We start from the raw sequence: 14,476 nt of genomic DNA, 5'->3' as shown, positions 1-14,476 counted from the left end.
GAAGCAAATGTATACTGATCATACCTAACCTATTCATTCATTGCCTGTATGGGACTATATTTACTTGCTCCCATTGAACACACACACTCAGATTATAGCATGATGTGTTAATAAACTATTTCATTTTTTTATTTTTGGGACTTGCATAGATTATATCAAAGTTTCTCCAGTAAGGATGTGAATGTGTCCAAAGTTGGGAAGATAACCCTATGCCCAAACATTGTGGAGCTTATTTGATAAAATAACCTCTAAGGAAGATTTACTATATAATATATATAACCCACAGCGACCAAGCAGTTATGCCATGGATCAGCCTTTCTTAAATAGGGTGCCATGGCACCCTGGGGTGCCTTCTGGCCTTCTCAGGGGTGCCTTGAAATATTCACATATTGCCATGCTTATGATGTGAAGAGGGGATTCCTAATGTGTAAGAGGGAGCTTCTAATATGAAGAGTGGCTCCTAGTGTTTTTATGGCACTCTTGATGTAAATGGGGGCTCTTATGTGAAGAAGGTTCCTAATATGAAGGGGGGACCAATGTGAAGGGGGAACTTCCTTTTGTTTTGTGTTTTTGCATTCGGTCCCCCCTCAAAATTCTATTTGGGATAGGGGTCTGGTGTGGATTTTGGAAGGAAGACATAATTTTTTACATTAACGACTAGGGTGCCTCAGGATTTTGCATAGTTTTAAAATGTGCCGTGACAAAAAAAGGTTGAGAAACACCGTCATAGACTATTGAAAGCTGATTTGCTGCTCTGACTTGCAGAACACTATTGATGTTTGTAACAGTAGTTAGGAAAGATATTCGTTCTTGATACTTAAGTATCTACTGCTTTTAGTCCAAAATAAGGATCTAGTATTAAAACATATCTAGACAAATTTTTTTTTTATAGACTAGAGCAACTAATACTATACCGTATTAAACAGTTCTACTCATACAAATGAACACAGTTTATTATATTAATATAAATAAATCAATACACACCTTGGTTATTATTGATTTATATGTCGATAATATATTTTGCAGCATAGTGAAAAATTAGAGGCTATATGCACTATAAAAAGAAAACATGCAGCGCCGACTCAGCATTGTTTCTGGAGTAGTCAGGGCCGGATTTACTCTCTCTGCTGCACCAAGGCCAGGTTCCTCAATGCGCCTCCCCCGCAAAACAAGTGGTGGCTTCCCTGCTGTTCATTTAGATCTGCTTGCCCAAAGCAGGGCTAAATGTAGAAAACAACTACCCACCCAGTGCCCGGAACTGCATGTCCCGGGCTTTGGGAGATAGGAATTCCATACCCCTGTTGCCCCTCTACTCTCTGCTGCCCTGAGGCCAGGCCTTGGTTGAGTAGTCACATCAGATGGACACAAACAGGCTTTATTTAAATAAAACCTTATTTAAAAAATTCTAGTTGCTTGCCTGTCGCTGGTTTAATGCTTTTGTAGTCTTTGACCTGGAACATGCATGCAGCATGTGAAATCAGATTAATGTCAGAATACTAAAACCATCAGATAATTATAACTGACGGTTGCCATATAATTTCAGAAGCTGAGGTCAAGAGTGGTAGCCTATGTATTTTACTCAACACCAGTTTCCTTTGAAACATAAGAAGGACCACCAATGATAAGCACAATGCAGAAACAATTTGAATTCAGCTTACCATAGTCATTCAGCTAAAGCTGAGTTTTATCTGCTTATATTTTGCATTTCCTATTTCCTCCTTCCCCCTACTTTCATTACATATTTCATTTTAGACATCACTGGGGCCTCTGTGGTTCTCTATGCAACATAGGCAAGCCAGAAATGATGGGAGAGGCTGCCACGGTGCTGTACATAGCTTCCTGAAAAAATCACAGCACCCTGCATTAGTATACCTCTCAAGAACCCTCAGCCCTGATGCAAGGATGGCTCTTGTGATCAGTTATGCAACTATTATAATACATTGATGGGTGGATGTTAGTCTGGGGGAATGGCCATTCCTAGGCAGCTTGGATTTGTGTGCAGTGTGCCCTATGTAATGCCCACATGTATGCTAAGCCTTTATGATTGAAAGAGCTAGATGATGCTGGAAACAAGGTGGGATCTATAGGAAACAAGGTGGGATCTATAAGAAACAAGGCGGGATCTATAGGAAACAAGGTGGGATCTATTGGAAAGAAGGTGGGATCTAATGGAAACAAGGTGGGATCTATTGGAAACAAGGTGGGATCTAATGGAAACAAGGTGGGATCTATAGGAAACAAGGTGGGATCTATAGAAAACAAGGTGGGATCTATAGGAAACAAGGTGGGATCTATTGGAGTCAAGGTGTGATCTATAGGAAACAAGGTGAGATCTATAGGAAACAAGGTGGGATCTAATGGAAACAAGGTGTGATCTATAGGAAACAAGGTGAGATCTATAGGAAACAAGGTGCGATCTATTGGAAACAAGGTGGGATCTATAGGAAACAAGGTGGGATCTATTGGAAACAAGGTGTGATCTATAGGGAAACAAGGTGGGATCTATTGGAAACAAGGTGGGATCTATAGGAAACAAGGTGAGATCTATAGGAAACAAGGTGCGATCTATTGGAAACAAGGTGGGATCTATAGGAAACAAGGTGGGATCTATTGGAAACAAGGTGTGATCTATAGGGAAACAAGGTGGGATCTATTGGAAACAAGGTGGGATCTATAGGAAACAAGGTGGGGTCTATTGGAAACAAGGTGGGATCTATTGGAAACAAGGTGGGATCTATATGAAACAAGGTGGAATCTATTGGAAACAAGGTGGGATCTATTGGAAACAAGGTGGGATCTATATGAAACAAGGTGGAATCTATAGGAAACAAGGTGGGATTTATTGGAAACAAGGTGGGATCTATTGGAAACAAGGTGGGATCTATTGGAAACAAGGTGGCATCTATAGAAAACAAGGTGGGATCTATTGGAAACAAGGTGGGATCTATATGAAACAAGGTGGAATCTATTGGAAACAAGGTGGGATCTATTGGAAACAAGGTGGGATCTATATGAAACAAGGTGGAATCTATAGGAAACAAGGTGGGATCTATTGACTTGCTGCAGCTTCTAATGCACACTATGAAAAGCTCACAGTGTGCAGTGGAATCAGAGTAAGTAATTTCAGTGCAGGAGAGAAGCTGGTACAACTGTGCAAGACTGAAGGGAAGGCCGGAGCTCAGCTCTAAAGTCGACTTTATGAAATAAGCCCTTAAATACCTTATTTTACCAGTACACCCTAATGAACGGGATTCCCCAAAATACTGATCCTTACTACAAAACAGCAAGGTGCACGCTGACAAATATTGGCCTGACACCTCTTTAGAATGATGACACCCCAATTTTGCAAGTATTTGTTGAAAACGAAAATGATTTTAAACAATGAGACACAATACAATAGTTCTATTATGACCTTTTATTGAGCAAGGCTTGCTTTTACATAAACGGTCAGCAAGTTCTCTTCCACTCGTTCAGGTTCTCCCATGACCTGCAGTCTGTTAATTGCACCAATGAGGTAAACATAAGGATAGGTTTCTTTTATTAAGGCGAGAAAACTTCCGTTTCATGGTCCCCTCTTCTATTTTTGGCTCAGTTAGTTCTTTGCATAATTCAAGCTGAGGACCCTCGTGATCACTAACTCTCACCCAGGCCCACAGCAACTTAGGAAACCATCATGTTTTGTTCTTCCTTTTCACAAATCATGCACCGTTATGCTTTTTTATTGTGAATTCACCAAGTTGTGTGGGAGGGGTACATCTGAGGCTTGCATGCATTTCCCCACCCCGAATATTGCACAGAAAGTAATATTACAGTGTCTGGAGCCCCCCACCCCACGAGAGAACCCCATCTGCTAGAAGCCCATTAGAAGCTGTCACTTTACATGCAGTTTATCTTATGGCTTTTTCAGTCCTGCTGCTTTGCTGGAAGTGCTATGACTATGCTCTCACTTGTTCTCAGAGACTTCCTTGACCACTGCATGTGATGTGACTTTCTCTACCTTCTTTGTGGACACTGATTTCTCCTGGATGGTTTCTTCATGTTTCTCCACTTTCTGGGTGACGGTCACTGACTTGGTGATGTATTTGGTACCATCCTCACCCTCGCTGGTTGTGGTTTCAACCTTTCTGGTGACTACAACAGTTTGGCTCTTTCCGCCGTCTTTGTCATCTTCGGGGCTATCATCTAGGCCATTGGTAACTACTCCTTTATCCTCACTCTCTTCCTTTTCCTCTTCAACATCTCCATTTACTGCTGTATCTTCCTTTCCATCATCTCTGGGGCTACTCTCTTCCTCTGCTTCCTGTTCTTGCTCCTTTTCATCACCTTTCCCTGTTCCCACAGAAGCTGCCTTGGACACAGAGACGGTCTCCTCCACACTCTTCTCTTCAGGGGATCCAGCTTTCTCCTCCTCTGCTTCACCTTCTTCTTTGTCTTCTCCAGCCTCCTCATCGTCTTTGGATTCCCCTTCTTCTGCTTCCTCTTCCTTCTCATCTGACTCTCCTTTCTCCTCTTCCTGCTGTTCAGAGCTATCAGCTGCCTCTCCTTCAGCTTCCTCATCTCCAGCCTTTTCCTCAGTTTCTTCTTCTCCCTTCTCTCCTTCATCCTCATCTCCACCCTCTTTCTCCTCCTCTGCTTCCTCCTCAGCTTCTTTCTCTTGTACCGCAGCTTTTACCCTGACAACTTTAGTCTCCACAAAAAGTTCTTCTACCACTTCTTCCTGGGCATCCTCTGTAGCCTCTTCTTCTGCACCTTCTCCCTCCTGCTCTCCCTCTCCTTCCTCTTTCTCACCCTCCTCTTCCTCCTTTTCAGCCTCCTCTGCTTCTGCTTCTCCTTCATCACCCCCTTCTTCTTCTGCTACCCCCTCTTTCTCTTCTTCTGCTTCCTTTTCTTCCTCATCATCTGCCTTTTCACCCTCTTCCTCTTCTGCCTTTCCTTCCTCTTCCTCACCTTCTGCTGTTTCTTCTTCCTTCTCCTCTTCCTCTACTTCCCCCTCTGCTGCTTCGCCCTCTTCAGTTTCTTCTTCTTCTTTCTCCCCTTCCTCCACTGCTGCTTCTTCTCCTTCCTCTTCTGCCTCTTCTCCTTTCTCACCCTCCTCCTCTACCTCTTCCTCTGCCTTCTCTACCTCTTCTTCTGCCTCTTCCTCCTTTTCCTCTTCCTCTCCTGGTGCTGCTGCCTGTACTGTGGATTTTACAGCTGCTACAATCTCCTCCTCAACCTCTCCTTCTCCCTCTGCCTCTTCTTCTCCTTCTCCCTCTGCCTCTTCTTCTCCTTCTCCCTCTTCCTCTCCTTCATCTTCTTTCTGCTCATCTCCTAACAGACCAGATGCAAACTCTTCTGCCATAGCAGCCAAAGCTGCTTCCATGTCTGACCTCTCATCTTCCACTTTGGTCTCCTCAATGATCTCTTCAACAAATTTGTGTTGCACTTTAACTCTTGGTGCCTCAGCTCGTGAATGCTGTACTCGGGTGGAAGATATTGTGATAGGTGCCTGTCTGAGTGGAACTGAAGGACCTGAGGGAATGCTGGAGAATGAGCAGTATCGAGTTTCTTCTCCTTCCAAAAGTTTCCTATGAAGTCAAACACAGATTTATTAGAACAGGGATTTCATTGTCTTTGTAAAAGATTTGAAAAATTGCAACAGTTTCAAAGTTTCTTGGAGATGGCGGAGAAGTGAAATAAATGTTTTGCAACTAGCCCTAACTCCCAATTCTTACATTTTGGGAGTAGACAAGAAATTAAATTGGTTCCTATGTTCAACGTTTCCTGTTTTTCTATATTAGCCCCATTGAATACTTTTGGAAATATTTGATAACAGTGCAAACATCATTGCTGTGTATTACCGAAATCAGATCTTAGTTGTCTAGCCCACATACTGGGTGGTATTGTCACTACAGATCCTGTGGTCCTAATTTGGCTTTTTTCATCTACATGTCCCCTGTACTGCTTTTAAGCCACATGGGTGCATAAAGCCGTGTTATGAGATCACTGCCCAAGTAAACCCATGGGACTACAATCACATTAGCAGCTGTGTCATATTATTCCTCTAAAATGTTCCTTTTAATGGTATGGAATGGAGGAGAATATTTTGTACGTTGCATTAAGACTTTGGAGCATGCAATCACTTTACTGAAAATTAATTATGTCACAACAGCAACAAACAACAAGTGCCTTATGACCCACAAATTGTATTAGCTTTTCATGACTTGACTGGCTGAACATTGCTCAGCCCATGTAATTGTGGAAGAGTGACAGGTTCATTTCGATTTGCAAGTTTTAATGTGCTGGATTAACATTTAATACAGTATTCAATAAACTGGTTAAAGGAGCAATGATGATTTGCAAAGTGCAGTTATCAATAGATGTCTTGTGATTAATATTCATGGCTGACTGCATTGTGTCCTTTTTCTGATTGAATATATCCAAAAAGTCACATTTTTCTTACATTGGGGCATTTGTTATACAGAAAGCGTCTGCTATTTATAATTTTTGCTATATATTTTCTATTCATAATCTATTACATTCCCAGCAATGTTCTGAAAATGAGTTTGTTTACTAATTTGTATTGCTTTACCCATCAGCTCTTGACTTTACCTTTCTATCACTGTGCTGCTTATAATCTTGATGAGTCAATGTCCGTGATTGACAAATACACCTTCAGTAGCACTGGCCATAAAACTTAACTTTCATTTCAATAAGAATAAATTATTTCCCCATATTAGAACACAATCTAACTTTTTTACATCGACTCGCTGACTTTAGTGTCCTAGATGTGAATCTGTGTACGTTTGTGTAATTTTATACCCAGTTTTACTTAATTTCTGTATTATATTAAGTTATATTTATATGTAGACATAAATGTTTTTATAGAATGCCCTTTGAATAGTTTTCACATGGTCCTTTCATCTTTTTTGATCCCCTATCATCCCTGTCATCTTGTTCCTGCAGACATTTCCACTGGAAAATGTTTGGGCAAAGTGATATGCGTGATGTTGTAAATGTGAGCTTTTCATGTATTGCTCAGTTTGGGACAGAATTTTAGGCTTTCTCTGCATTTCTCTGCTTGCTTGCTCCCTGATAGGCTGCAATCATCTCCATATCCCTCCCACACCCTGAGATGTGAAAGTTTTCCCATCCTGCTGCTCCATGCAGCCTCTGCAGTGCTATTAATATTCTGCTGGCTCTGCCCCAGTACCTGTATGCAGCAATTTCTATATCCAGAGCCATCTTGACATTGAGCAGGTCCTGGTATTCTCTCAGGTGGCGGGACATTTCCCATTTTGTTCCTCTCAGCTCATTGTCCAGCTGCTGGATGGTTTCCTATGGGAGGAACAGACCCTATGGTGAGGATTAAGCACAAAGCAGCTTTGCACGGGTGACTTTTGATGTGACTTGCAGAGGCATCCGGCCACACTGCACCATATAGATTTGCTGTCATATTGCACCACACACACAGGCAGTGCCACACCCCCCTTAAATTAGACATTTATGACACACATTGTCTCACTGCAGCAAAACAACGCTCTTTGCTATCTTATCTAGTAGCAGTATATACTGCAGCACGCCCCCTACCCCTTCCACCGTGCACACGCATACAGTATATGCATTGTCACTGCACCACACCCTCGGTTTAGAACAGTCATACTGCGTCACCTTGCCCCACACACTGCGCCACTCCCCCTCCATCACACGGCAACACTGCGTCACCCATCTGCACACAAAGTCAAGCTCCACCACACCCCCTGAACATTAATGGCATGTGTTACTGCAGAACCTACCGAGCAAATGGCACTGCACCCTATACAGACACATGGGCTTCATGCATTACATTGCACACCCCTACAGGAGGGTGTGGGGGATCCTCAGCCAACCTAACACACCGTGTTCAGTTATAAGAGTGCAATAACCACTTTGCAATTTTACAGACCTCAAAAGTTAGCTGTGTACTCTTGTACTGAGAATACAGGAGCAAAAAAAGCTTTAAAACCATATGCGATCCAAGTTTAACTGCTTCTGTGCTTGACTGCTTATAGGAGAGACCTTAAACACTTCTGATCGCTTCTAAGTTTAAAAGTAGACTCATTTGGTATACTGAAGCAAAAAAACAGTTACTATACCTGCTTATAAACACCTGTAATAAATAATAAATACATTTTACTAGAAGATGATGTTCTCAACATGCTGATGAATATACTTTACATCTGCAATGCATTCCTAAGCACAATTCAGCTTCCTGGACACTTCCTGCATTGTACCTACAAGTCTACATTGTATGGTATAGCTCAGTTACATATATACATCTACATTATATCATTTATCTCAGTACTGCACCCTTGAAAGCCCGAGATTCTATCTTCAAGTCTGCATTGTATCGTTCAGTTCAATCCAGCACCCTGGAGAGCTCCAACATTAAGTCTACATTGTATAATTTATACCACTTACATCTAGACACCTGCATTGTATCATTTGGCTCAGTTCAGCACCCTTGAAAGCCCAAATATTATATCTACAGTCTACATTGTATCATATAGCTCAATTCAGCACCCTTGGCTGCTCCAACATGATATCTACACCTCTACATTGGGTCGTTAAGCTCAGTTCAGCACCCTGGAGAGCTCCAGCATTAAGTCTACATAGTTACAGCTAGACATCTACTGTACATTGTATCAATTGGCTCCGTTCAGCACCCTTGAAAGCCCAAATAGACCTACATATCTACATGGTATCCATTAGCTCAGTTACATCTACACCTCTACATTGGGTCATTAAGCTCAGTTCAGCTCCCAGGGGAGCTCCAACATTAAGTCTACATTGTATCAATTGGCTCAGTTCAGCACCCTTGAAAGCTCAAACATTACATCTGCACCTCTACAGTCTATCCTTGAGCTCAGTTACATCTACACCTCTACATTGGGTCATTAGGCTCAGATCATCACCCTAAAGCTTCTGCATTACATCTACAGCAAGTTATTGCACCTACCTGGTAACTGCTCAAGTCATGGTTGTGTCTGTCCTCTATGTCATTCAATTGCCTCTCCAATGACTCTTTGGTACCCCTGACAGACTCCAGCTCCACTGTCTTGCTGTGTAACTGCCTTCTGTATTCTGCGATCTCGTCTTTGGCGGACCTGATGGCCTCCTTGTTCTGCTCGGCAGCTTCTGTGAGCTTGACATATCGGTTTTTAAAGACTTCCTCTGTCTGCATCATGTTGCTGTTGGAGTGGCCCTCCAGCTGGGAGCGGATTTCCCTCAGGGCTGTGGCCAGGTCTGTTTTCTGGAAATCTTTTCTTTCTACGGTGATGTGTGAGGCCTGGATCTGGGCCAGGAGCTCGCCCACTTCTTCCTCATGGTTGTTCTTGAGGAAAGAGATCTCTTCTTGCAAGGACTGCACCTTCTTGTCCAAATCTACCTTTATCAAGGACGTGTCATCTATGTCCTTCTTCATAGACCTTATGGCAGACTCTGTCTCATCCCTGATCCTAGCCTCGTCCTCATACCTGTCCTTCAGCCTCTGGAGGTCTTCTTCCAGGTGCTCAGAGTCCAGGAGGATCTGTGCCTTCTCGTGGTTGACTTGTTCCATGTTGGTGCGCAACTCTGAAAGCTCCTGCTCATAGATGTCACCCAGCTGGTTGTACCCGCTCTGCTTTTGTCTCAGGGCTTGGATCTCCCCCTCGATCTCCTTGTTCTGCTGCTCCAAGTAATGGACCTTCTCGATGTAGCCAGCAAAGCGATCGTTAAGTCCCTGCAGTTGCTCCTTCTCACTAGACCGGACTTGCTTGAGATCCCCATTGAAGCCGGAGGACTGACTGACGTCCAAACTGTCACTTGAGCTGAACCCTCTGGGCGCAGCCAGGTTGGTCCTCTTATAAGAGGAGGAAATGGTGCTAGGAGTGTTTCGGGACCAGCTCTGAGATCTGAATCCGCTGGTTGGGGAGCTGCTGGTCCGACTGTAGCTGGTCCTGATCTCCGCCATCCTCCTATAAGAGGGGCTACCTATAGTTTCCAGAGAGTAGCTCATGCTGGAAGACCTTCTAGTGTGTGTGGCTCACAGCGAAGGATGAAGGCTCTCCTGCTCTTTATATACCTGAGGAAGATCAGCTAACACGGCAGGAACCGGCTTTCTGCTTCCTGATTGATCTGCTTCAAGGGGGGAGGGGCTATGGTCTGCTCTCCACGTGGGCAACTGAGCTGCCTTCAGTTTAGTGCTGCTCCCACCCCTCCCCCTCTTTCAGTGTGCAACAGAGAGCTGATGTGGAAGGTGCTGCCAGACATATCTGCAAGGCATCCGCCTTGGGTCCAGTCATCTCAGCATTTAATGGGTTACATTTTCCTAATATTTGCATAGTGTAGCTATTTATTGAACAAAACCCCAGAGAATGCACATTGGTTAGGTGTATGTGCATTGTTCCTATAGCTGATGGTGGCTGTTCTTAAGTGATTCAGTCTGCAGGGTGAAGGATGACCCCTATCATTTCATTCTTCAGCATCTTGGAGGGGGACATCGCCCTGAGCACATGGGAGAGGCACAGTTCACACAATGCTGAGGATTAGCACATAGAAAGGGACAGAACATCATTCCCACATCAGAGGAAAGGACACAGGTCAAAAGAGAAAGAGAGAGAGCCGAATAAAAAGTTCAGCACCTCCAACAGGGACAGTGCAGAATTCAGCGCAATGCTCATCAGAACCTTGTAGAGGGACGCAGCACTGGCCAGCACCTTGTAGAGGGACAGCCCAAGGTTCAATACATTGGGGAAGGACAAAGCACATTTCAGTATTTTGGACAGGGACATAGCTCAGTTCAGTATCTTAAAGGGGGGCAGAGTTCAGTTCAGCACCTTGCAGAGGGACATCACACCCTGGAGAACCTTGATAAAGGATAACATCAGGTTAAGTACCTTGGGCAGGGACATAGCTCAGTACAGCGCATTGGACAGGCACATGGCTGAGTGCAGCTTCTTGGACAGGAACAAGGCTCAGTGCAGCTCCTTGGACAGGGACATTGCTCAGTGCAGCGGCTGACAGAGAAGCATAGATCAGTTCAGCCCCTTGCAGGGGGACATAGGTCAGTTAAGCACCCTCTAGAGGGACATAGCTCAGTTCAGCACCTTGCAGAGGGACACCACACCCTTAAGCACTTTGAAAAAGGATAACACACGGTGAAGAACCTTGAACAGGGAAATAGCTCAGTGCTGCACCTTACAGAGGAGCAGAGATCAGTTCAGCCCTTTGCAGAGGGTATAGGTCAATTAGGCACCCTCTAGAGGGACATAGCTTAGTTGATCAGCTTATAGAGGGGCATAGATCAATTCAGCAGATTCGATGCTGGTGGAACACCAGGTTAAGTTCCTTGGACAGGGACATAGATCAGTGCAGCACCTTGGACAGGGACAAAGCTGAGTTCAGCACCTTACAGAGGGGCATAGGTCTGTTAAGCATCTCACCCCTGCTCTAGAGCAAGGGTAGCAAACCTCTGGCCCTCCAGCTGTGGTAGAACTACAAATCCCATGAGGCATTGCAAGATTCTCACAGACATGACTCCCGAAGAGAGATGCATCATGGGATTTGTAGTTTCACCACAGCTGGAGGGCCGTAGGTTTGCTACCCCTGCTCTAGAGGGACATAGCCCCGTTTAACACCTTATAGAGGGGCATAGATTAGTTCAGCTACTTGCAAAGGGACATCACACTCTTGAGCACACTGATAAAGGATTAAACCCGGTTAAAGACCTTGGACAGGGACATGGCTCAGTTCAGCACCTTATAGAGGGACATAGCTCAGTGCTGCACCTTATAGAGAAGCATAGATCAGTTTAGACCCATGCAGAGGGACATAGGTCAGTTAAGCACCCTCTAGAGGGACATAGCTCAGTTACGCCCCTTATAGAGGGGCATAGATCAGTTCAGCACCTTGCAAAGGGACACCAAACCCTTTAGCACCCTGGTAAAGGATGACAGGTTAAGCACCTTGGACAGGACATAGCTCAGTTCAGCACCTTATAGAGGGGCATAGTTGAGTTCAGCCCCTTGCACAGGGACATAGGTCAGTAAAGCACCCTCTAGAACAGGGGTCTCAAACTCAATTCACTCGGGGAGCCACTCAACAATTTGTTTTCTCCGATGGGCGCCGATTGCCAAATTTCATATTTTAAAATAAAATGTAACTATATCCGGTATGGTACAACGGACCCCAATACACACACAATAAGGCCCCATTCATATCTCTAGGTTTAGGTGCAATTAGGGATTCCTGCGTCAGGAACTTGCGTTTTTCTGCAGCAGGAATCACTAATCTGGTGTTTACAAGCGGCAGCTGTCACCCGTTCAAGTTAATGATCAGGTGACAGCAGCTCCATGTAAAAGCCTGCACACCACATGTAATGGTATGTAATATAATTACATGTGATTAGGAATCAATTACTATCCCCGGACGCATCGATTGTGCATCCAGGGAGTGTTTTCTAATCGCATGTAATCATATCACATATGATATCACAGACCCTACCAATCAATCACCGAGGACCGACACAGAAGCAGCTATGAGGTCTGCATTCGATAGAGATGCAGACCGTGTAGCTGCTCCCACAAGTCGGGTACACGGTCCGTGACGACCGCATACCTGACTTGTGAGCTGGCTGCGGGCCACATAGTACCGGCTCGCGGGCCGCAACTGGCCGGTACTTTGAGACCACTGCTCTAGAGGGACATAGCTCAGTTCAGCACCTTGCAGAGGGACATCACACCCTTGAGCACACCGATTAAGGATAAAACCAGGTTAAGCACATTGGACAGGGACATTGCTTAGATCAGCACCTTGGACAGGGACATTGCTCAGCTCAGCACCTTGGACAGGGGCCTCACACCCTTAAACACCTTGATAAAGGACAACATGCAGTTCAACATCTTAGACAGGGGCATGTCTCTTTTAAGCATTATGGACAGGGACAGTACACAGTTAAACACCTTGAAGAAGGACAACACACAGATCAGCACATTGGCACAGTTTAGAAAGAGACAATACACAGCTGGAGAGGGATAGTGCTGATTTAGGTAGCTGTAGCATGGCACCCATCTATTTATCTTGTGTGGTCAAGTTATCCTTTTTTGAGTGTTAGGCACACCTTTTATGTACCCTTTCATGTAAACATTCTTCAAATACCTGAAGAAAGCAAGATACCTGTTGTGAATGCCAAGGGCTGTTCCCTGTTGCAATGTGTGTTCCACAGCAGTGTATTACTAAGATTAGTGTTCAATGAATATCATTTTACATGACCCCCTGTGCACAACTTGTTATACTGGCTCTGATAAACAGCTCTTATCTTGGTGTCACCTAGGGCACCGCCATGGGGGTCATGGTTTGAAGTTCCACTGTACTGCACATATATTGTATATATTGCACAGGGTTGGTCGGCTATTCTTGCATAATTCGTTTATTGCCAGTCTAGTAACTGTACATTTACCACAGAGCTTGTTGGCAGCATTAGATACATTTTTGGACACAAGCAAGTATAAACTCTGCCGGTGTTGCGTAGCTTTGGGTACTGAATGTACACTATAAAAAGTATGTATAACTCTATTTGCCGCATACTTGTAGCATACAGAAGAGCAAAGTATAGCATTTTGTGGGCATACACATACTCAGTTCCAATGATTCTTTAGCCTACTCTCTATTTTCAAACACTGTTTTCAAACAGCTATAATAAGCTTTGTAAAATATCATATACTGTACTTATGAAGACAAACCTAATTGAAGGTTATACATATTCCAAGAACTGCGATGGTATTAGTGTTTCTTTATGCAGAGCAGAATTGAAAGGTTATACTGCATTCTTTTTATAGCAGTAGCACTCTGGCACTCAATGTCTGTGTGCTGGATAACTATAGATGACATTTATTGAATTTGATACTATATATAACTATAAAAGAGAAAATGGGATTTTCTCACACAATTATGCACCAAATAATGAAAAATAGGCCGTGGCAGATATTTGCTAAAACTTCCCCTGCAATCCAATATTCTGCATCCTAATCCTGTAGTCCACAGATAATTAATACTATTCGGGCTTTCTTTATTTTTTTTTAGCCTTAGTTAAGAACACAAATAATACAAAAGGGTCTTTTCCCTTAGCACAACAGGTATAGGATCTAGTATCCCCAAGCCTGGAGACCTGGGATCATGCAGCCCACACCATTTTGCATTAGCATTAGGTGGGGGATGGTAGATGAATATTCATTGAAGGAAAAGGGGGTGAACTTAATAATTACAAATATATAGTTAAAGCACTGATATCACTATCTTCTCCTTATCGCTATCCTGTATATGCACCAATAATGTGACTTTTTAGGTATAATTTATATGAGTATCTAAAAACAACGTGTATTCAAAAATGTGAATATTTACCCTTATCATTTGCCTTCATCTGGATCAACTGCCGGGATATGGTTTTAAAATTACAAGCTGGTACATATAGAAGCCACGA

The 14,476-nt window shown here is 43.7% G+C and overlaps 1 protein-coding gene across 1 annotated transcript; it reads right to left on the bottom strand.

The window, feature by feature from the left end:
* Nucleotides 1-3,413: 3,413 nt before the first annotated feature.
* Nucleotides 3,414-10,090, bottom strand: NEFM (neurofilament, medium polypeptide). Its single transcript, XM_018565789.1, has 3 exons — nucleotides 8,978-10,090; nucleotides 7,193-7,317; nucleotides 3,414-5,567 (listed from the first exon to the last, which is right to left on the bottom strand). The coding sequence occupies exons 1-3, from the start codon at nucleotides 10,013-10,015 to the stop codon at nucleotides 3,944-3,946; spliced, it is 2,787 nt and encodes a 928-aa protein (XP_018421291.1). The 5' UTR covers nucleotides 10,016-10,090; the 3' UTR covers nucleotides 3,414-3,943.
* Between the last annotated feature and the right edge of the window lie 4,386 nt (nucleotides 10,091-14,476).

The sequence above is a fragment of the Nanorana parkeri genome, unplaced genomic scaffold, assembly GCF_000935625.1.
Source record: "Nanorana parkeri isolate BGI_ZX_2015 unplaced genomic scaffold, ASM93562v1 scaffold887, whole genome shotgun sequence".
In the NCBI taxonomy this organism is placed as follows: Eukaryota; Metazoa; Chordata; class Amphibia; order Anura; family Dicroglossidae; genus Nanorana; species Nanorana parkeri.
The sequence above is the reverse complement of the archived record's forward strand: the minus strand, read 5'-3'. Positions and strand labels throughout refer to the sequence as shown.